The 22,762-nt window shown below is 42.5% G+C and overlaps 1 protein-coding gene across 1 annotated transcript in view; it reads right to left on the bottom strand.

Annotated features, from left to right (window-relative positions):
• Positions 1–509: 509 nt before the first annotated feature.
• Positions 510–22,762, bottom strand: part of MRPS6 (mitochondrial ribosomal protein S6) — a 64,489-nt gene continuing 42,236 nt past the window's right edge. The window contains exons 2-3 of the mRNA XM_075911333.2: positions 19,821–19,960; positions 510–1,077 (exon numbers count right to left, since the gene is read on the bottom strand). Of these exons, the coding sequence (XP_075767448.1) occupies positions 897–1,077; positions 19,821–19,960 (321 nt within the window). The 3' untranslated portion in view covers positions 510–896. The remainder of the gene's footprint in view (positions 1,078–19,820; positions 19,961–22,762) is intronic.

Genomic DNA, 22,762 nt, shown 5'->3' with positions numbered 1-22,762 from the left:
CTGAGCCCCTTGACCCAGGACTGAAGCCATCAGGCTTTGGCTTCATCCCCGGGTTCTGGGGTTCAGGCTTCAGCTTCAGCCCTGGGCCCCAGCAAATCTAATGCCAGCCTTGGTAGCCCCTTAAAATAGCAGAGATTCTCAAACGGTCCTGATCTATAGCTTGAGAACCTCTGCTTTAGTAGTAATACCTACCACATCTCCCCCCGTTTTCTTCATCGCTACAGGAATAAGGGAAAGCCAAAAAATTATTCGATTTTGTTTCAAATGTCTCTCATTGAAAAGCATCAGGTGGCTCCAGTTTATAGCAGAACAGAGGACAGTAGCTTGCATTTTTCTGCTCACACGAGCTCTGACATTCTCAGAAGTACCATCTGGAAGTCTCTAACCTCTCCCATAGAGAGTGTTTATCTGTGCCTAGACCAAACCTTGGTGACATATTCAAAATAGTAAGTTAGAATGCCTCAAGGAAGGATATATGTGTAACCTTTTATAGTCTTCAACAATACAGCTTACTTCAAATCACCTTTATTAACTTATTCAGATTTTTTTTAAAAGTCATATTACTATACAGTATACATTGTCAGTTTTTTTAATCCACTGTGTATGAGTACAAAGTCTGTAGTAGTCTTACTGAAAAAAAATGCTATTTTTAGACTCCTGATGGGTAGACAACTTCATCAGATGTAATGCTTTACATGGAAAGCAAATCAATTTCTAGAATGGTCATCAACTATTAAGATAAGCGTACAAATTTAATTTACAACAAAAAAGAAAGCTAAGGGTTACATTAACTCCAGATGCCACGTGATTATATGTACATAGACAAAAATGATTACCACAATTATATCCCAAAGCAGGGCTAAAATAAAAAGTTTTAGCTATGATCTTTTGGATACTCATTTTTTCTTGGTATATAGTTTGTCTTCATAGTTGATTGGGATTATTCCATTACACTCTTCTGTTTTAGATACGGGATGCTTTAAAAAAGTAGGTCTAATTACATCAACATCACGTCCTAAATATTCCATCATTGTTGAAATGATTGTAGGTGGGCCATCAAAGTCTACCAAAAAATACCTGTAATGGAAAACATACACACCATTAAACAAAATGTGTGAACTGCAAAAGCTTTTATTTCATAGCATTATTCTGTTGAAATTGCAAAATCGAACTACCAATTCTCTGAAATTAATACCTTATGTTTTTTCTAAACTGTTTTTAAAACAAAGCTCAGTAGCATTATGGATTTTAAAATATGGGTAAGTCAATTTAGCCAGAGGTACACAACTAGAAAACAAGATAAAAATGACCATCTTTCCTCTTCACGGGGCATCATTTCTTGCCAGTGCATGTGACGAAGTGGGCTCCAGACCACCAAAGTTTATGTCCAAGTAAATCTGTTAGTCTTTAAGGTGCCACGGGACTCCCAAGACTAAGGTGCCCCTTTGTTTATGCCAGTTAAACAAAATGTATGCTTTCCCTCCTTGAATTCAATTCTCCTCAGGGATTCTTACCATGTGGAGAATGGAGTAATGTATAAACTTTAGATGTTTGACACTGACGTTGGTTCATTGTATGGGTAATATTTCTTTCATCCCAACATCACTTAATAACTATGCGGAAGTTTAAAATAACAAGAAGTAAGGGGGGGGGGGGGAGAGAAGAGCTGGAGCTAGCCCAAATGAGCACGTATTCATTAGTGACATGTCTTAACGTACGAAAGCTGAGGATGTATGTTGAAACTGTGCACTTCTGACATTCATTCAGCAGCTCAGCATACTGTAATGTAGGTCTTGCTGCTTGCCATGAGGTCTTATTTCACACACATACAAAATGTCTGATATTTTTAGCATCAGGCAAGCATTGCTTGTCAGCCTTCTATTTATCTGTGACAGACGTACAGGAGCTTGCCTATTGCAAGGACAATCCCACTCTCCATTTATATTTCAGCCTCCCTATGTCACTTCTGCAACCACTCATTAAACCAAGTAAATCATGTGTTGGAACTTATTCCATTTGTTCATTTTTAATTTTCAAGAAATCTTTTAGAACTCCTGTGTGATAGAGCAAGTGGCTTCACAAACATATGCTCGTCCCATTTTGGAGGAGAGAAAATAACTGGATGTTGTATTTGGGTGTTTGAAAATTAAATCCTTGTGCAATTCCTATATCCTTCAATGCCCCAAATGTGTTCAGACAGCAATCCCCATGGCTCTGGTATATTTTGAGTGATCTTACGACAATGATCACGCGCAGGTGGAAAGTTAACAAATATATAACAATTTGGCACTGTAAATAAGGCTGTAGTTATGGGGACATTTAATCCCTCAGCTTGTTTTTGGTAAGGCTTTAACTACATATAGTGCAATACAAAAGAAGACTTAGCTATCTCTCTGAAGTCCTATTAAAGATTAAAAGATTGGCTGCTCACTGTAGTTTCCAACTGCAACATTCAGTAGACAGTAAAGAATTCCCATTTTGCTTTTTTGTTTTTAAACTCCTGTACGGAAGCATTTATTGAAGCTATGGGAATGAAGATAACTGCTTTCTCTGCCCCCAATTATACTTCAGCAGAATGCAAAACTGAGTCAAACACAAAAGGAAACTATATTTTCTTCACATATAATCCAGAACAATCCATACTCAGAATAAGCAGAGTACCAGTTAGTTTTACCTGGAAATTATAGCTGATATGTAGTATTTTGTCCCTACAGTACAGGCCAGATTCTAATGCAATCTAATTTTGGATGCATACAGGGCAATACAAAAGTGCCAAGATATGCAACAAGCGACAGGCACCCAGACTAGAAACTGGACCTAAATATATGTCAGATTACGGAGTACAGAGAATGCGTCAAAAACAAAAAGTTAATATAATGACATACAAGGAAAACAGACTCTTCTAATCGATTATACCTGTAATATGAAGTTCATTAGGATCAACAGGCATTCACTGAGAGAACATAATTCCCCCCACTACGAAGGGACAGTACAAAAGCTATAGACGTGGGTACACTGCCACTTGGAGCAAGCCTGCAGCCCAGGTAAACAGAGGAAAGTTAGCTCTGCATCAGCTAGTACACTAAAAACAGAGGTTTGGAGGTTGCAGCGCAGGCAAGTGGCTTGGGGTAGCCATGCGAACTTGGACCCTGGAGGTTGGGCAGCCTTAGACTTGAATGACTGTGTCTTGCATCAGGGTTGAGGACGGTAATGCTTGGTCCCTGGGCAAGGTGAAGGGCCAGCTCCCAGCCCTCCTGGAAGAGGCAGGCAGCTCTTCTGCGATGCCCATACTGTGCACACTGTGCCATCTGGGGCTGCAGAGGAAGTGGCCAGGAGCCTCGGGCCCAGGATTGTAAGCGACTAGTCGCTTTCCCCCCACCCTTGCTGCCTCAAGCAGAGGTAGCAAGCAGGGGGAGCAGGAGCCAGTGCTGGGGGGAGCCAGCTTAAAAGCCGGTTCCCCCCAGCACCATCTCCGCAGGTGACAGGGGAGCAGCAGGGACTGGGCATCAGCCAGGATCCAATCCTGTATTCTATACTGGAGTAACTAGTCCCGTTGGGGCAGATCTTCATTCATTTAAGAGACAGAGTCGCAGTGGGGGTAGCTGCCAGGACCGGGAGCTAACCCCGCTGCGGCTCCCCTGCTCACTGACTAATCGACTCGTCGATGGAAAATCCATCAAATTGTTGATTAAACTATATTTAACATCCCTACCCAGGCCCTTTTAAATTGCTGGACCCCAAGGCAGCTGTCCTTGTCCACCGTGGTCAGCAGCCTTGGCTAGCCTGCTGGCTCGAGCAAAGCTAACACAAGTCTGTCTACCTAGGCTGGGAAGTTTGCTCCCCACTGCAGTGTAGACATACTCTACATGCCATTTACAGGCAGAAGTGGAGCATAAGTGGTGCACAGGTCTTGTGCAGGGTTGCTGTACAGTGGTGAATGCTACACACAAGGAGAAAACAATAAATAAGGATTTCTTTAACCAAGTATTCCCAACCCAGTGAATGTGTCACAATGGATACTAATGATCTTTTGTAGCAGAAGTATGGCAGTTTGGAAAACTGTATTAAAGTACTGATTTCTCTGTATTAGGCTTGGAAGGCAAAATCTCCCATGAAGTTAATTAAGGGACCCAATCCTGTATTCTATACTGGAGTAACTAGTTCCCTTGGGGCAGATCTTCAGTGGATGTAAACTGTCATTGTTTCACTGAAGTCAGCTAGAACATTAACAGTTTATACCCCATGACTTCAACAGGAATTGTTATATGAAGAAACTTGGCTCATGAATGCTATAATGAGAAGTAATTGCAAAGTCTCAGGGGACTTCAACGGGAAGCAGGATTGGGCCCAATAAATTTGGAAAGCCTGAAATACCTTCGTACTTTCTTATCTCCAGTAAGTCACATACTTAAGACACACACACACAGGGCGCAACAATTTAGGTAATCTACTCGCCATGGGAGAGTAGATTATAGCCCGGCATGGCACCTCAGCACAATCGGCGCATGCACAGCGCAGTCTGCACATGCGCAGCGTGCTGAACTGTGCAGCTGGCGAGCAGGGCTCACCGCAGCTTGGCAAGCCCTATATATATATATATATATATATATATATATATATATATATATATATATATATATATATATAAGGAAGGAAAATCCTATTTTCAGTTAAAATATTGACTACCAAAGCAATGATGTTGGACCCTAAAATCCTTTCATAGTTACAACCAAAAAAGGAAAGGCAAGCAAGTTCTAATATATCGTACTACATCAAGGTTTGCATGTTCTTTGGAAATTAGCAACACCATTCATTCATGAACCACCCACCCCCCTCTTCCATGCTATTTTCAGTTGGCCTTTACAGAATTTCATTCCATTTCTAAATGCAAGTTGTGTGCTGCTTTTTACTGTGCTCCTAAAACTGCACTAGCTTTTCTCCCCAAGGAAGGTTTACATCTTTGTGGTCTCTCACACATAAGCAGACAGTGGAAATTTCCACTGACGCACTGTAGATAAATGAAGGAGAAGCAGGGGGATGGGAAGGATGAGCTGCTCCAGCACATCTCCGTCTTTTTCACGGAAGAAATACTTTATCTAAAGATACAAAAAAATGCTGCAGCTGGCAGAATGTAATTTATAAACAATACCAATCACCCTGCTTTCAGTGTAATAAAGCACTAATTGCTCTAATCTATAAATAGGAAGGGGAAAACAATAAGTCTTTTTGTCTTTTGTTTCCATTAATGTAATTGTGCTTAAACACAAAAACAAAACAAAAATCCTGCTGTGATTCATGAGATGATCTGGAATCCTGCCCAAAAAGACAGTATCTAGTCAATGAAATATATTTAGAGATAGATTTAAGTATTTAAATAATAGTGCACACAGCAGCCAACCATTTTTCTTAGTTTAAAACAGTAAGCTGTGAACAAACATGCAAATATTTGCAGCTACTATTTGTCAGGTGACCAAAATAAAACACCAACAAGGTTGAGAGGAAGGAAAAAAGAGAATATAGGAAAGAGACAGGCTCTTTTGCAAGCACAGCTGTAAAATTGAATTGCAGCTCTCTAGGAGTTAGCAAAGTCATCATAGGAGAAATGCAGGAAAATTCCACTGATACGTTGTGAGACCACAGTTATTTTTGTAACCCTGTTTTACTGTAAACAGAAGGATAATTTAAATACAGGACAGCAGAATATTTATCTGCTGAAATGTCAGTGTTATCAAAGGAAAGTGGCATTTAATTTTTATATATCTAGGCTAAGATTTATTTCAACCTTTAGCCCCAACATTACCCACATCTCCGTTTTCAAATGGGTACTTCGACTTAGATTCTTAGAAGGTATATGGGAAACACCTAGGTCAAAGCTTGCTTGTAAATCCTCCAGGGACATAGCTCTCAGGGTATATCTACACTACAGTGTCATTTCGAAATATCTTATTTTGAAATAGTTATTTCAAAATAAAATATTTTGAAATAACACGTCTACACACAAAATGCATTTCGAAATAGCATTTTGCTATTTCGAAATAGCGCATCCACACTGAGTGGACACTGAATAGCATTTAAGGTTGGCCAGAACCAGTTCCGGCAGGGCATTAGGTCAGGACTTACTGTGTGGGGCTGCTGCCTGAGGCTATCTGAGGTCTGTGATTAAAGGGACACCCCCCCCCCCCCCGACAGCCAGTTCTCAGGTTTCCCTGCTTGCTAGTCTACCTCGATGAGGGACAGCAAAGCATTTTGTCTCTGCGTGCTCTGCTTGCCCTCACTCGGGACACCACAGCACTCCGCAACATGGAGCCAGAGCTGCCCCTGGGCACTCTGGTGCTTCTCTTGGACACGTTTCTGTGAGCCCGGCTGCATTTTCTGCAGGCTGCCATCCGGGAGGTCCATTGGGGGGCTGTCAGTATCCAGGAGGCCCTGCGGGAGAGCTTCCACCTTGAGGAGCACTAAGAGCCTCCTTGGTCTGCCCCACTCAGGGCTTGTGCTTCATTCCTCCCTCATGTCCTTCCACTTACCCCCCTCCTTAACCCCCCTTCCTGATATCAAATACAAAACACGCATTTTTATGAACACAAACTCTCTTTATTGAACAAAACTGGGGGGAGAGGGAGGAATGAAACTCTGGTGAGACTGGGGAAAGGAAGCGGAAGATGGGAGGGGGAAACCCGAGAGGAGGAAGCTAGAAGGGGAAAGCAAGAGGAAGAAGGGGGAGGGAAAGCTCAGGGCTGGGGGTCTTGCCGGACCAACTTGATTTTCATGCAGACTTGCTCCTGGGTTCGCATGGGGCCTTTATGACAGGATAGCTGCCAGCCTGGCCACCAGACAGCCACGTTCCTCCAACTAGTGCGGAGATCACGGACGTTGGGGGCATCCCCCCCAAACCTGAATAAAGTCCATGATCTCTACCCTGGACCAGGAAGGCGCCCGCCTTCTCCTGGCCCTGGCAGGCTCCTGGGAGCTGGCAGACTGCTCCTGGGGAGTGATGGACGGCTGGCTGTCAGTGGCTTGCTGGCTCATGTTTTGGGGCCAGTGGGTCAGGGGCAGTGACTGCTGGCTCTGGGCTGTCAGGTTTGGAGCTGGCACAGGCACTGTGGCCAGAGTCAACCCCTTTAAGAGCTTCTGGGAGGGGAGAGGGAGAGGAGTGTTCTTGGTTGAGGCTGGAGTGGCCACCAGGGCACCCTGGGAAGGCTGGAGGTCCCCTATTTTGATGTAAGTGTCTGCACAGCACTTATTTCGAAATAGCTATTTCGAATTTGGTGTTATTCCTTGTGGAATGAGGTTTACCAAATTCGAAATAAGCAATTCGAAATTGGCTGTGTAGATGCTAGGAAAGTTATTTCGAAATAACGACTGTTATTTTGAAATAACTTTGCCATGTAGACATAACCTCTTTCAGTTCTCCCTTTCTCTCAGCACATGTCGTCTGAGGGTAAGTGGCCCTCAATCTGATTAGCTACTCAAACTTTTCCACATGCTTCCGGTGACTACTTGATGGGGACATTGGGACAGAGTATTTAAAATCAGGGTAGTTCAGCAAAATCCAGGAAGTATGGAGAGGTTGAGAAAGTCAGCAAGAGTGCAGGCTCTAAACTACAGATAGGATGGAAGCATCCACCAGGGCTCAGCCTGCAGGACAAGAGGGGTGACATTATAATGAGTTACTAGATGTTTCTGCCAAAACTAATCTAAGTGTAAAATAGTTACTGGTAATGTAATTTTGATATTTGAAGCACCATTGTTAGACATTAGTGTTAACACCCCACTGAGCTGAATGGAAATTCTTCTTCTTCTCCTAGCTTGTGTGTTAAATCTATCTGCAGACTCAAAAAGACTGCTGTATACTTCCACATCCACAAGGATTTCTGAATTTTGTTCATGACAGGAAGGACTAATATTAATGTTTTATTTTTAAAAGATGTTTTAAATTCTGCAAGAAAAGAGGCCAGTACAGTTATTGTCAAGAACCAGCTCAATCCAACCCCTGGCATCCAGTGATGTGAGTCTACTTGGAGAAGGCTGAAAATATCATTAACACAGTTACTCTGAGGTCTATACAGCTGGATATTTAACTGAGCTGATACCAGAGGAAAGCTCCATTCACCAGCCAAAGGTTATATATGATTCAGAGAATTAGACAATTACCATAGACTAGAAATCAAACTCTGGATTACTTAACTGAAAGACACTGCGGTGTTGAATAAAAATGACTTCTATACTTGGCAGGATTAGATTTTTATCAGTACAAGTTGGCAATGTTCTTTTCCATCCATGTGTGGATTTTTTTTCCATCGTGTGAGGAATAATTTCTATGTGTACCGAGGCACATGTGAACGTGCCCCACCAATAGAAACACAAAACCTAGCTGTGGACACTTTGCTAATCAGCCAGGTGGCATTTAAATTTCTCACGAGCAGCCACACACGCATATAGCTTATAGGGAACAATGAATGTCAGTAAACATCAATTCAATCATATACACACAAACCAACAAAAAATATTTCCATTAATAATACTGGAAATGTACAGATAGTCAAATAGAGAAATATGCTGTCTGAAAACTTTATTAGAGTTTAATTTAAGGATTTTAATGTGTATATTTTGACATGTGTGATGTTCACAATTTGTGTCTTAATGGTTATAAAGATTTAGTTTTTTGAATTTCAACACCTGCTGCTATTAAATAATTCTCCGACACCCCCTATAGTTTGACCTCATTATGACTTCCTGTAACTATGAAAATTTAAATAGATAAAACTCTAAAGAAATGCTTGAAAATGAACATCGATCTTATCAAAATTATAACCCATAAAAATCAAATTCTGCCAAACTTATCTAGACTCCAGAAGAAGAGACACCAATATGAATAGCAATGACCCCTCTTGTAATTGTATGGGAAAATACAAAAAGACATTTGTTTCTTCTAATTTCTCACTGGATAAAAGGAAGTAAGGTGTGAGAAACTTGCAACATTGTATGAACAGGCAGCAATTACACAGAGATCCTGTACTGGTTTTGTTTGTAATATACATATAGCTTCCAAAAACAAATGGCGGCTCTTACTACATTTAAAATACAGAGCTGCAGCGTGGGTGGCTCCAGGAGCCAGTACAAGCCAGGACTGCTCAGTCTCGGCTCAAGCCGGCTCCTCTAGCCCCACTACAGCTCTGCAGAGCAGTCCTATCGATTAGCCAGATAACCACAGTTTAACATCTCTAATCAAGGTGGTAGGGGTTAGTGAATAAGGATTCAAATCCTCTCTCTCAGATGGAAATGCTGTTCTCTAACCTGCTGCATGTTTAAAAATAATTTGTACAAGGACAGCAACCACCCTCAAAATACATAGCACCCAGAAGCAGGAAAGCCTACTACTTGGCACTTGCACAATAGTGCTTCTAATAACCAAACCACTTTAAGAACATCAAAATTGTTAACACTTTTCTGAGCAATTTCCCTCAATTTACATGCATTAGGAAACTCAGGTACAGAGACTTAAAAGGAGACAATCCTGTCCCCCTATGGAGAGGACAGAGCCACCATCCATTGCTGTGTGCGTGTCCTGTAGACCTATCTCCTCAGAAAGAGGGGACTTTAGGGGTAGAGCAGCTAGTCAAACTACTCCAGGAGTCTAGAATAACAACTATAGAGTAGATCCACTATACGGAGCTCCCCAAAACTCAATTGAGTTACTCAAACTGAAATCCCATATGATATTCCCAGTCTCTCACAGAGAAACACAACCTAAGTTTCCAGATTTCTAGTCCTGGGTTCTAGCTAATCATCTATGCCATTTCTTATGCCCTCTCTATGACCATGGTATCTGATCAACTCAAGAAGGAAAAGAATCCTAACCCACACAGTAAGAGAAGCTCCAAAAATCCAATACCACATGAAGAAAAGTAAGATCTGAATTTGCTGTGTCAGGAAACAGGAGCAGTCAGCTAGGGCCAGGCAGCAGTCCTAGACCCCTGGGAGGAGCCACTGGCTGGCCAGCATGGCCCTGGGCACCTGAAGGAACCACCGTCACTGGAGCAGCATTACCCACAATGCCGTGAGTAGCCCCAGTGAGTCCTCCAAGACTTCCTAGTCCCCAGCCCTGACTCCTGAACATCCCCACCCTTCCAAGCAATGCCGGGTAAGTCTTCTAGTTAGCTATAAAAGAGCAGTTTTTCTGTTCAGGACACTTTTTTTTTTATACCTAGCTTTCAAAATATACACTAATATTAACTGCTTCCCATCTTCTCACCCTTACTTAAATTTAAAGGATTAGTTATACCTTTCTTGTTTCAGGGTATATACCCACCCCCACCGAGTTCCTGAGAAAACTAATTATGGCTACAGTGTTTGCACAAGACATGGTTTTCAAGGACACTATAGATAACTAGAAGGTAAATTTGTACCTTTAAGGTGCTGCCCTTCCTGTCAACGCACACATTCTCCCTTCACAGTCAATACAGCTTGCTGATTAAGATCAAAGTAATTGTATAGGCCAGCTGAGATCTTCAAAGCTGACTATGGGATTTACTCATCCAACTTCCATTAATGTCAATGGTAGCTGTGTGTCTAAATCCCTTACAGGCTTTGAAAAAAATCAAAACATTAAAATTAGGGATGTAAGCGACTAGTCGACTATCCGATAAGCAAATGCTTATTGGACAGTTGACTAGTAACTTGACTAGTCAGTTTCCCCCCTACACCTATCAGAGAGAGGCAGCAAGCGGTGGGGGGTGGGGGAGGAGAAGCAGGATCCAGTGCTGGGGGAGCTGGCTTAAAAGCTGGTTCCCCCCAGCACTGTCTCCATGGGGGAAGGGGCAGGGTGCAGCAGGAAACTGGTGGCACTTCTGCCTTTGAAAGGTACATTTCAAAACCAGAAGCGCTGCCAGGAGCCTGAGGACGTGCTGGGGACTCAAACAATCCCCCGCTGGCCCTGTGTTCCCTGCTTTTGAAATGTACAAGAGCCCTCCTGGGCTCATCAGTTAACCATTAACCTTCACAGTTACACACAAGCCCCCACCTCCCCGTGGTGCTGCTGCCTCCCTATCTGATACAGAGGCAGCAGTGTGGGTAGGGGCAGGCAGCTCCACAGGAGCTGGAGCTTGCAGGGAGCCATCTTAAAAGCCAGCTCCCCATGAGTACCAGCTCCCACCTGCCTCCCCTCCCCCCCAGACTGCTGCCTCTGTATCAGAGACAGCAGTACAGTGGGGGGAGGGACAGGCTGCTCCCCGGGAACAGCCTTTCCCCCGCGTAAACATGTCACCGCTGAAAATTTCATGTTTACCTTAATAAACACCTTAATAAACAGTTTAACAACATCCCTTGTTTTAAAATGCCAAGGAATATTCAGTTCAACAGAGGCGGCTCCCATTATGGTGTGAGAACCATGAAGCACTTTTTGTGGGGATTGTTAAGAACTGGCAGGGTCACCCTGTGCTGGCTCTCCACCTTATTTCCAAAGGAGAAAAACAAAATGGGTAGGAGGAGCAGCTGAAACAAAGAAAAAGCTGACAGTTTAATTACTGTTTTATCCGTCCCGAAAAAAGTAATCATAGTAAAGACAATCAAACCCCATTATATAATTTCCTAGTGTTACTTTTTCATGTAAACAAACCTCATAGCTGGCACAGGGATGTGATATACCTCTGTAAGTGGAAGGCAGGTGGTTCATGTGATGGTCACTGGGAAGAGATTGTCTTCCCTGGTCAATCTCTTAAAATGAGGGTACATGTTTTATTGAAAGAGTTCTCACACTGTGTACTAACCAGGAAGCCAGAGGTTAGCAGTGGATTCAGCACACAGTCCAAGCCTACAAGCAAGCTCTCCACATGGGGGCAGGGTACACTTTATTGGGCTTGGAAGCTCTGGGAGGGGCCCAGTTATGGCTGCAACACCCATTAAAATGAGTCCAAAATTAAGGCTAAATTGTAGATCATGCCTGAGAATATTTATAGGAACTTATTTCCCTATATCTACAATGCTACTGTCCTGATCTGAGAGACTTGTTGGAGTCAATCAGAATTCTCAACACAACATTCTGAGCAGTAAGTTGCTGAGCCTCCTGGTCCAGCCCAGGCCCTTCTCTAGACTGGGGTGTGTGCGCGTATGCAGGTTTGAGACGGAAAGAGAGCTTTGTGATCCTCTGTGTGACATGGTCTATCATTTCAAGATCAAGAACTACTGACTCCTTATGCATAGGCAGGATGGAGGGACAAAGCAAAGCACCGTAAGACTGTGGGAATCAGTGCATGCCCAAAAATATATGCAAGTAAAGGTGTAATTCACTTATAAGGGTGCATCTACACAGCAGGGCTTAACTCAAAATAAGCTACACAAATTGAGGTATGTCAATTGCATAGCTTATTTCGAAATTGGGAGCATCTGCACAGCACTTATTTCGAAATAAGCTACACAAATTGAGGTAAGTCAATTGCATAGCTTATTTCGAAATTGGGAGCATCTGCACAGCACTTATTTCGAAATAGAGTACTTTTCCTCCAACTTCCCTTACTCCTTGAACAATGATGGTTAAAGGAGTTGGAGTAAAAAGTCCTCCAGCTTGACAGTATTTTGTCACTATTTCAAAATAACTACCTGCTGTGGAGATGCAGATGTTGGGTGTTACCTTGTTTCTTGCTTCAGAAGGGTTAGTATTCCCAGGAGCTAGGTGATCCACACAATGGTAACTTTCTTGGAACTCTTGAAATTATTGCTCATTATGACAGCATCACTCATGACCATTTGATTAAAGTCAAACATAAGCAAATAGTCCATTTGGTCATAAGCATGGCCATACTGGGTCAGACCAAAGGTCCATCCAGCCCAGTACCCTGTCTGCTGACAGTGGCCAATGCCAGGTGTCCCAGAGGAAGTGAATCGAACACGTAATGATCAAGCCATCTCTCTTCCTGCCATCCATCTCCACCCTCTGACAAACAGAGGCTAGGGACACCATTCCTTACCCATACTGGCTAATAGCCATTTATGGATTTAACCTCCATGAATTTATCTAGTTCTCTTTTAAACCCTGTTATAGTCCTAGTCCTCACAACCTCCTCAGGCAAGGAGTTCCACAGATTGACAATGTGCTGTGTGAAGAACTTCCTTTTATTTGTTTTAAACCTCCTGCCCATTAATTTCATTTGGTGGCCCCTAGTTCTTATATTATGGGAACAAGTGTCCTTATTCACTTTCTCCACACCACTCATGCTTTTATAGACCTCTATCATATCCCCCCCCTCAGTCTCCTCTTTTCTAAGCTGAAAAGTCCCAGTCTCTTTAATCTCTCCTCATATGGGACCTGTTCCAAACCCCTAATCATTTTAGTTGCCCTTCTCTGAACCTTTTCTAATACCAGTATATCTTTTTTGAGATGGTCCTAAAATGTGACACTAGAGACAAGGGAACTGGAAGAAGTTTTTCCAAGGTCCACTTCACAAGTATCCTACAGATCTTTCTGAGAATTTTCTGTGTGATATATTGCACCTGAAAAAAAATCTTCTAGTCTATTTTTGGAAAAGAATATGAATTACCCATACTTATTAAATGAGATTTACAAAAACATACTGCAACTAGTTTTCAGTGAAGTGCACATAGCCCTAAGAGCTTTTTGCACATTACCAGGGACAGCGGCCTAAGCCAAAAGAAGCTTCAGCATGCTGACACTCATCAAAAACTGCAAGTGTTCTATTATGGGGAAAGAATGCTGAAGCTACCTAGCTATCTTGTCTACTGAGTGTGAACTTGCAAGAGAAATTGATTTGGGGGACCAATTCATGATTTTGCAATGAAATAAACCCCCAAAAAATAAAGTTAATTGGCCTAATTATAAAATGTTTGCAGTCGTGTTGGTACATCAGAATGAAAAAAATCCAGACATTGATAGGATAGAATAACTTTATATTAACCAAAAAGTTATAAACTAGTCAGAAAACTTCTAGGACTGTCAGGGTGAGTGCTATGTTAAACAAAAACAACAAAAGGGGCATTTTTCAGACATGTAGAATATGTAACTAATTTCAGAATTAAAACAAACTTTTTTCATGGCTCATGAAATTGTATGCATGATATGTGTGTAGGAAGGGGCCTGTGTTACTGGGCCCGAAAAAATTATTATTGAGCCCTGCCCACAAGCATCTGAAAATAAAAGGAAGCAATCAATTGAACAGTTAGCTCCATTGACTCATACAGCGAAACTGGCACGCAAGGCTCTCTGAAAGATTTGGAATTGTATCCTGTCTCTTATTAGTTTAATGCTGTCTACACCACTCATAGTAGCCCTTTAGGTTCCTTCACAAGTATCATGAGAGACAGTGGTGCTGTGACACTTACAGCTGAGTTAATGAGAAAGAGGTATTAAACAGCATTAAAAAATTGCACTTTAAAGAGAAGATTAAGGTATTTTTAATAAAAGGTAGGTTGCTGGGTGTGGATGTAGTTCACTGTAATATTTTGATAAACTACTCTTCTTTTCACACTGTTACATTTTAGACAAAACAATTAACTATCCTTAGAAGTGTTGTAGGGAGGGTAGAAAGTGACTTTATAAGGTGGATTTTGAACTGGACTTTTATTTCCTACTGCTAGAATGTGCTTAATTACCTCAGTTCCCTATGGTCTTGCACACAGAAAATATCAGATGGCAAATCCACAGTGCTGTCTGATACATGAGAGCAAACACAGCATAGGGGACCTCCAGGGAAACACCCCCCCTTACTATATGCACAGCTTGAAGAGCACTGTCAGTTATTGAGGTTGCCCAGTACTACTCCCTGTGAAGACCCTGTTTTCAGTGGCTCCTAACCTTGCCAAACTTAAATTGTTTGGGCTGATACACTGGGGGTCTGCCTCAAATTGAGGGTTGCTGTGTGTGTTGGTAGCATTTTTATTTATTTATTTTAGCTAAAAGAATTTAGAGATTTCTAACAAGGCCAAGAAAAAACGTGTTGTTTTGTCCATTTTAAAAAATTCTTGAAACCTTTCTCTGAACAGTGCTAGCCTCCCATGCATTGGAGCAGGGAACTGAATTTGGCAGGGATGTGCCTCTGGCCATGAAAAGCCACATAAATGTGGCCAAATTGTTAAGTCTGAAAAAATTGTAGTTTGCACTGGCTATAAAGACCTCTTAAATTTCAAAAGCTAAAATCTCTGATTCCTTCCCCAGTGAGCATGCGAGAGCAGGGGTGGGCAATAATTTTTTTTTGGAGGGGGTGGGGGGGGAGACGCCAAGATTTTGTAAAGCAGTCAAGGCCCGCATTTTTCTGTAGCAGGTGTTCAGGGTCTAGGCTGGAGGTTGGGTGCAGAAGGGCACACGGGGTAAGAGACTGGGGTGTGGCGTCTGAGAGGGAGTTTGGATGAAGGAGGGGGCTGTGACCTGGGTCAGAGGAATAGAGTGCAGGGTCTGGGAGGGAGTATGGGAGCAGGAGAGGATTCTGGCCTGTGGGAGGGATGTAGAAGGGGGGTATAGAGTCTGGGAGGAAGTTATGACCTGGGGCAGAGGCTGGAGAGGATGATCCGGGAGAGGGAGTTGGGGTGCGGGAGGGGCTAGGATGCCAGAGGCAGGCTTTGGCTGGGAGGGGCTTACCTAAGTGTCTCCCAGCCAGTCGCCCTGCAGCTGCAGCCCCAGACCGCCGGAAAATGCAGCCTGCTCCCTCCACGTGGCTCTCAGCTCCAGGAGCGGGAAGAGGCTTGGGCTGCCCCCATGCCCCGGGCAATCTCTCAGAACCTATATTGACTGGTTGTTTCCAGCCAATAGGAACGGAGAGATTGGCTGGGGTCAGTTCCTGTTGGCCAGTTGTTTCCAGCCAATAGGAGCTGAGGATGGGTTGGGAGCCAGGGGAGATCACACGAAGATTCCCCCTCCCTCCAGAGCAGAGAGGTACATGGAGCAGCCCTGCGCTTAAAAAAGCAACTGCTGAATGCATGAGGGTCCCAGCAGGTGGGTCTGTGGGCCAGATCCTGTGGTTTGGCGGACCAGATCCAGCCCAAGAGGTATCTTGCCCACCTCTGTGCTATAGCCTCTCTCAGCTCCTGTATGCCACTTCACTGCACATGCACCATCCCCATGAGCATGCGCCAGTTCAAGAGTACAAGAGTGAACAAGAACTGGACATACTGAAATAGAGATCAGGGAACCCATCTCTCCCGGTCTGATCGCCAACCCCCCCCTCCCCCAGTGCTGCCATCCAAGCAGCACGGAAGAATAAGCAAGCTGACTTTAATGCAGAGGAGACAAAATCCATACAGGGACGAGGGAAAGGAGTAGATTGGGATAAGAAGACAGACTAGAGGGTGGGAGAGAAGGGGAGAAACTGAGATGGGTCAAAGAAATGAGGATTTGGAAGGGGAAAGGAGGCTGGAATTTGGAGCTGGTGACACAAGTGAGAGGGATGAGCAAGTTGGCTTTTGTGAGGAAAGATTCACGTGACTGGATGAGATTGGGGCTAGGAACCAGTGTGGGGGCCACTAAGGGCAGAGGGGAGGGGAAAGACAGATCTGACAAAGAGCTTAGTGAGGAGCCAGAACTGGGCCAGGAGACAGGGATAAGCAGCCAGGGAGATAGCATACTGAGGTAAGGAGCGAAACACACTATGAAACGTACAGTTCGCAGTAACAGGGCCACATGGACACCTAGTGCATGTCACACTTCTGTGCTGCAGGTTCATCCCGACCTACAGGGTACTATTTCATCATTTAGATAACCTCTATGATTGCTGTGCAGCCTTGTCCTTATGCACTGTAATAAAAGACTGTAGCGTATGATCACATTTTCCTATAAGACTCCTGCTTCATTCTGTGCACAGAATGGACCTGTGCTAGGGATGAATCTTTGTTGTGAGTAAAGGAGGCTGTTTGTTAGGACTCCGACTCATATATTGCAGAAGTTGACAGACATGTAACGAACGTGGTAGGAAGCAAATAGGAAAGCTCACGGTTAAGACAAATGAACAGTGCCCTGGAGAGATGGATTCTATCCCTACCTTCACCACAGAATTCCTAAGTCATGCTGGGTTGCTGCTTGAACCCAAACATTTCACAGGTGGTCACTAACCGTGTGTTCCTCATTTTCTGAAGTCCCGACTTGACCCTGGGGTCTGATCAGTTCAGAAGTGCAATAAAAGCTGTGCTTGAATATATAATACAAAATACCCTGAAAAGTAAGGTCTTAGGCATCTCAAATTGGATATCCAAAATTACTAGATAATTTTGACTTTAATCTGTACCTCAGTTTCCCATTTGCACAACACCCACAACGCCCCATGGGGTGGGCAGGCCCATTGACAGAGGAGGCAAAGGCGGCAGCTGCCCCAAGGCCTAGCAATTTAAATTGGCCCAGGGCTCCTGGCTACTGCTGCAGTGGAAACTGCAGTGACCAGACCCCTGGGCCCATTAAATCAATTGTGGACTTTTGAACAGCATGCACCACGTGGTGCTGAAGGACTGGATGGGGAAGGTAAGCCTCCTGCCCTGCCCCTTCAGCCCAAGACCTTACCCCTTCCACCGGCCCAAAGTCAATCCTCCCTCCACCTTGCCCTGGGCCCAGCAAACTCTGGGAGGAGGATGAAGATAGATTAATATTTGTGAAACACTCATATGCTACAGTGCTTGAGTGCCATAGGAAAGCTCTCAAGGAAATTAACGATTCTGTATTCAGAGAAAGGTTTGAACAGTGTGTAGTAACTAAAGTTTGGGGCCACATATGTAATCAAGAAAATAAAATTTAAAACACTGAATAATTGCTCATTCAGTGCATACCAATCATCCTATACACTGAACGAGACGGGACAAATTAAGGTTGCCTGGGTAAATTTAATTCTGTCATTTCCTTACTTCTGAGGGCTTGACTTTGCAACTTCAATGTTCTTTTCACATAGCTGTTTGTATGTAATTGAATAGGGCACCAGAAACATACTCAACAAGTGATAGAAAATGTAGCCTCAGAGCTTAAGATCCCACAATTTATTACCTAGATCCTATGAACATGTTATTTTCATGTTTAGAATATGCGTCTAAACACTGGATAATGGCTTGCAGAATTAAGCAACTCACCAGTACATGATAATTACAAACACCAGGAAGGGAGGGAGGAGAAAGGGAGGATGGTCAAACAGTGCTGTTGCTTTGGTTAGAAATATGCACATCACGAAGGTTTCAAGGTGTTGTTTGAGTGGGGGAGAGGGAGGAGGAAATGTTTGTTGGTTTTATTTTCCCTTTTTAAACTGGCAGAGATTCTCTCTGACTTTACACAGGAGAATAAAAAGGTCTTCTCAAGTGGGATAGAATTTGTGAGTAAACCATGAGCAGAGTAGCTAAGAAAGGTTGTGCAGCTTAAAAATGCATCTTTTAAAGTGTACGTGATTTTCCCTTTGCATGTACCCAACCTACCCAAAGAAGATTAGTTTTCATAATGGCTGGCCATCAAATGTCACATTTATGTTAAAAATATTAAGAAAAATGTATTTAATTGTTATTTTGAGTATTGTATGCAGCCGCTATGTAATACTTGTTGCCTAGCAACATTTCTCAATCCTTGCAGGGGCAGCGTTCATTTCAGAGGTAGTCTCAAAGAGTTTAACCACAGAAAAGCACACGTTTAAGCAATCAAAAGGATGAAATCTTCATTATTCTCACTGCATCCAGGAAGAGAGTTCATATTCAATGTACTAATGCAGCATATCACAAATACATTCAGCAAAAACTATTCCCAAAACAATCAAGTCATTATTGTACTTTCCTCAAATTATTCAGATAATCTTAACAAAAAATCAGCATAATGGAAACAAGTACAGTAGACTTCCGATAATCCGGAACCTATGGGACTTAAGTGGTGCCAGATTATCAGATATGCCGGACTATCAGGTGGTACTATAAGCTGGTTATATATATATATACACTGTATACATTATTTACTGTATATAAAGTGTTCTTAACCCTTTTTATTGTACATACTGTATACAGTATACTATCATGTTTTAGTTTTTTAAAGCCTTTTTTACCCTTTTTGCTCAGTTCAGCTGCTGCCGCTGTTACCTTGTGACTCATTTTTTGCCGAAGCTCACTCACTAGGCTCTTGCCATTTCGATGTCGGACTATCAGGAATGCCGGACTATTGGATGCCAGACTATTGGAATTTTACTGTATGTCTTACAGGGCACATATGGCAGATAACAGTTCAGACATGTTAGAATATAAAAAATCATTACTGTCAATTAGTATTGGCATTCCATTTACAGTCAATGATTCCTGTTCTTGTTGAAGTCCTGTCACTAGCTTCTGCAGAAAAAAATTAACTTGTCCATGAGAATGCATAGTCTTTATTGTGGAGGATCCCTCACAGTGGGTATGCCTACACTGCAGACAGACAACTGCAACTGGACCATACCAGTTGACTTGTGTTCATGGGGCTTGAACTAAAGTTGTTTAATTGCAGTATAGATGTTGGGGCTCAGGTGCAGCCTGAGTTCTGGGAACCTCCCACCTTGCGGGGACCTAGGACCTGGATTCCAACCCAATCCCACACAATTAAACAGCCCAAGCCCCACAAACCTAAGTCAGCTGGCCCAGGCCAGCCATGGGTTTTAACTGCCACAGACATTCAGCTGGAACAAGACTATTTGCAGCACTCTCTGGTTTATGATTTACAATAAAAACTAGCTTGAACAAGATAAAAATACTTAGAAGTCAAAGCACTTTACAACTGATTATGCTTTGGTCATAGGATACTCGCTTGGGTTACCCATCTCTGAAATATTTAATCAGATGCCCACAGAAAAGAACAAATCATAAATGTTTGCAATTAAGGGACTATATATAGACCATACCCTCCTTTTCTGTGATCTTGATTATGCTTGTAGATTTTATATGGCAGTGATCTTTCTCCCAGATTTTCCAAGTTTCTCACAACTGCTCCTTTCTCCATCAGAGTTTCTATCGTACGCTTCAGGGCAGCGGCCATCTCAGGCTTCCAAAAAAATTAAAAAAAGAAACATTCAGACATTCAAATTTGGTTCTAAGTTAATTAGAATCAATTAATGTAGTTACCTGATTAAACCGTTGGAGGAGGGAACTCTTCAATACAACAAGCCAATGAGGAACAAACTGGCATCAATTAAAAAACAGAATTTTGGAAACTGCAGCCCTGAAGCAAAGCTACCATTGAGTTCAATGACACAAAATCAGGCTCTACCAATGGAAAACAAACAAAATTGTCAATAAGCCTGATTCTCCTCTGCTCTGTACCTTGTATAGGCATTTATACCAGTTCACTCTTACCTGCAATCGTTATGCATGCTATTCAACCTAGTTTAAATAAATACAGGAGGGTTAGGGAAAATAGTGGTTTTAAGGCTCTAATCAGATTCCGATGGACCATTAACACGATAAATAAATCAGTGAATTAACAACAATTTCTCAGCCCTATAAAATGGCATAATTTATGGTATTATTCAACATAATAACCAAATCAATTTAAAAGCGTAACAGCAAGCTTTGGCTGATCATAGATACCACTGATTAGCAAGAGACCTATTTTACAAGTCCATTTCAGTTATGTATGTGTAAAAGGAACATGAACTTTTCTTTAGATTCATGGGGAAACATTTCATTGACTTCATAAATAAAGCCAAACTTTTGCTCAGATTCCAAACATTTATAAAATAAGGAATTAAAAAGGACGATATATAAATTAAATCTCCTCCCAACGAGCGATGGTAATTATCTGAGTAATGCCTAGACTGAGTTTCCTTCTTAGAGCATATCAAGGCTGGTTTGTAGTTTTTAGACCACTTCAACACTCACACTTCACCATTATTTTATTTTATCTTAACTTATAGCAGAGCTGAAATAAATGTTTCAGTTGAGTTTCTCCAGGATTGTTGGAACTCAGTAAACACCAGGGAACACCAAATTCATCTTACTTCTGACACAGTAGGGGTACGTCTAGACTACATAGCTCCATCAACAGAGCCATGTAAACTAGTTTACCCGACGTAGTCAATGAAGCGGGGATTTAAATAATCCCCACTTCACTAAAATAAAAATGGCCGCCGCGCTGTGCTGACGATCAGCTAATCCGGCACAGCGCAGCAGTCTAGACGCGGCACAGTCGACAAGGGAAGCCTTTGTTGACCGTTCCGGTATGCCTCGTGAAACGGTATGCTTCCCTTATTTAAATCCCCGCTTCATTGACTATGCCGGGTAAACTAGTTTACATGGCTCCGTCGACGTAGTCATGTAGTCTAGACGTACTCTAAGTGATGTTGACGGGCAACCCCGAGAACCCTCATGTTGTTAATACTAAGTTTCTGGATGCTGGTGTGAAGTAAAAGTACTTTGGGGAAACAACCCCTGTATGGAGAAGGGAAAACAAGAGACTGTAAGTAGCTATTCCATCCAAAAGAATTATAAAAAATATGCCATATTTAGATACTTATATAACATCTCACATCAAAATATATTCCTCTGCTCATCTGCTTGATATGATGGCTATAGCTGGAAACAAGAAAGCTAGCAAAATATAGCTAGCAACATTTTAAAATAGTTAGCATTTAAGTAAACATACCACCATTAAGTCTCAATCCCTCTCAGCCTGAAATGACCTTGTGCAATTCCCCACTTATTTGTAAAATAAGTTAATATTAGTTGCCTCCCTCTAAGGTAGCAATCAGACATCTTGATTAATAACAGCTGTTACTAGAATTCATGGTCTCCTGTCTTGCAGCTTGCTATACACTACCCTAGGCTATAGGATCTCTTGGAATGGAGTGTTTTCCATATGCAAGGAAAATTCTCCACCATCTATCACTAGCCATTTTGTAACTCCATTTTACATTACTACTATGGCATGAAGCAGCCTTAGTGAATCAGAGAATCTGGCCCAAACTACAGATGTGAATGACTAAGCAAATGCTTATCAGATAGTCAACACACTAGTTGACTAGTCGCTTCCCCACCCTTGCTGTCTCTATCAGAAAAAGGCAGCAAAAGGGTGGGGGGGAGGGAGAAAGAGGAAGGGTGCTTCAAAGCAACAGTGCTACATGGAACTCGGGGTCAGCTGGGGACTGCTACCACTTTGAAATGCCGCAGGGAGCACAGGGCCAGCGGGGGAGCGCTTGAGTCCCCCGCTGGCCCCGTGCTCCCCACAGCACTTTCCCGTTTGAAGTACAGCAACAGTCCTGGGGCTGTTGCTACACTTCAAAGGCACAGGCACCCTTATCCACTAATTGAATAGTCAATGCAAATTGCATCAATTATTTGATTAGCCAATTAATCTAAATTTAACATCCCTAGCCAAACTCTATACAAGTTCTTATACTCCATCACTGTAGTATCTGAGCACCCAAGTTCATCTGAATCAGGATGCCATTTAAAATTATTATAAAGCAGCCCTGCATAGGTAGATTACATAGTTCCCTCTTATAATCTTAAATCATAGCAGTATTCTCACCAGAGTCAATGGGAACTTCTTACAGGAATTAAGACTGCAAAAATCTGACCCAAAGTTTGTAACGGCAATAGTTTTACAGATTGTGTTATGGGCCAATCGGTACTATATAGAATAGCACATGATACAAGTTTATAGATTCATGATGTGATGCGTAGATCTGACCTGAAGGTTGGGGGGGGGGGGGTGAGAAAAAGCTATTTCTTTTGTGTTAACAGAAACAAAACTACTGATGTGTACACGTTTTTACATATTTGAAGTCAGATAGCAATGGAAACTCAAGATATTACTATCCTTCTTAGCAATGAAAATAAACAAGAA

The sequence above is a fragment of the Pelodiscus sinensis genome, chromosome 1 (assembly GCF_052426305.1).
Source record: "Pelodiscus sinensis isolate ZL-2025 chromosome 1, ASM5242630v1, whole genome shotgun sequence".
Lineage (NCBI taxonomy): Eukaryota > Metazoa > Chordata > Testudines > Trionychidae > Pelodiscus > Pelodiscus sinensis.
This window is presented reverse-complemented; position numbering and strand designations above follow the sequence as displayed.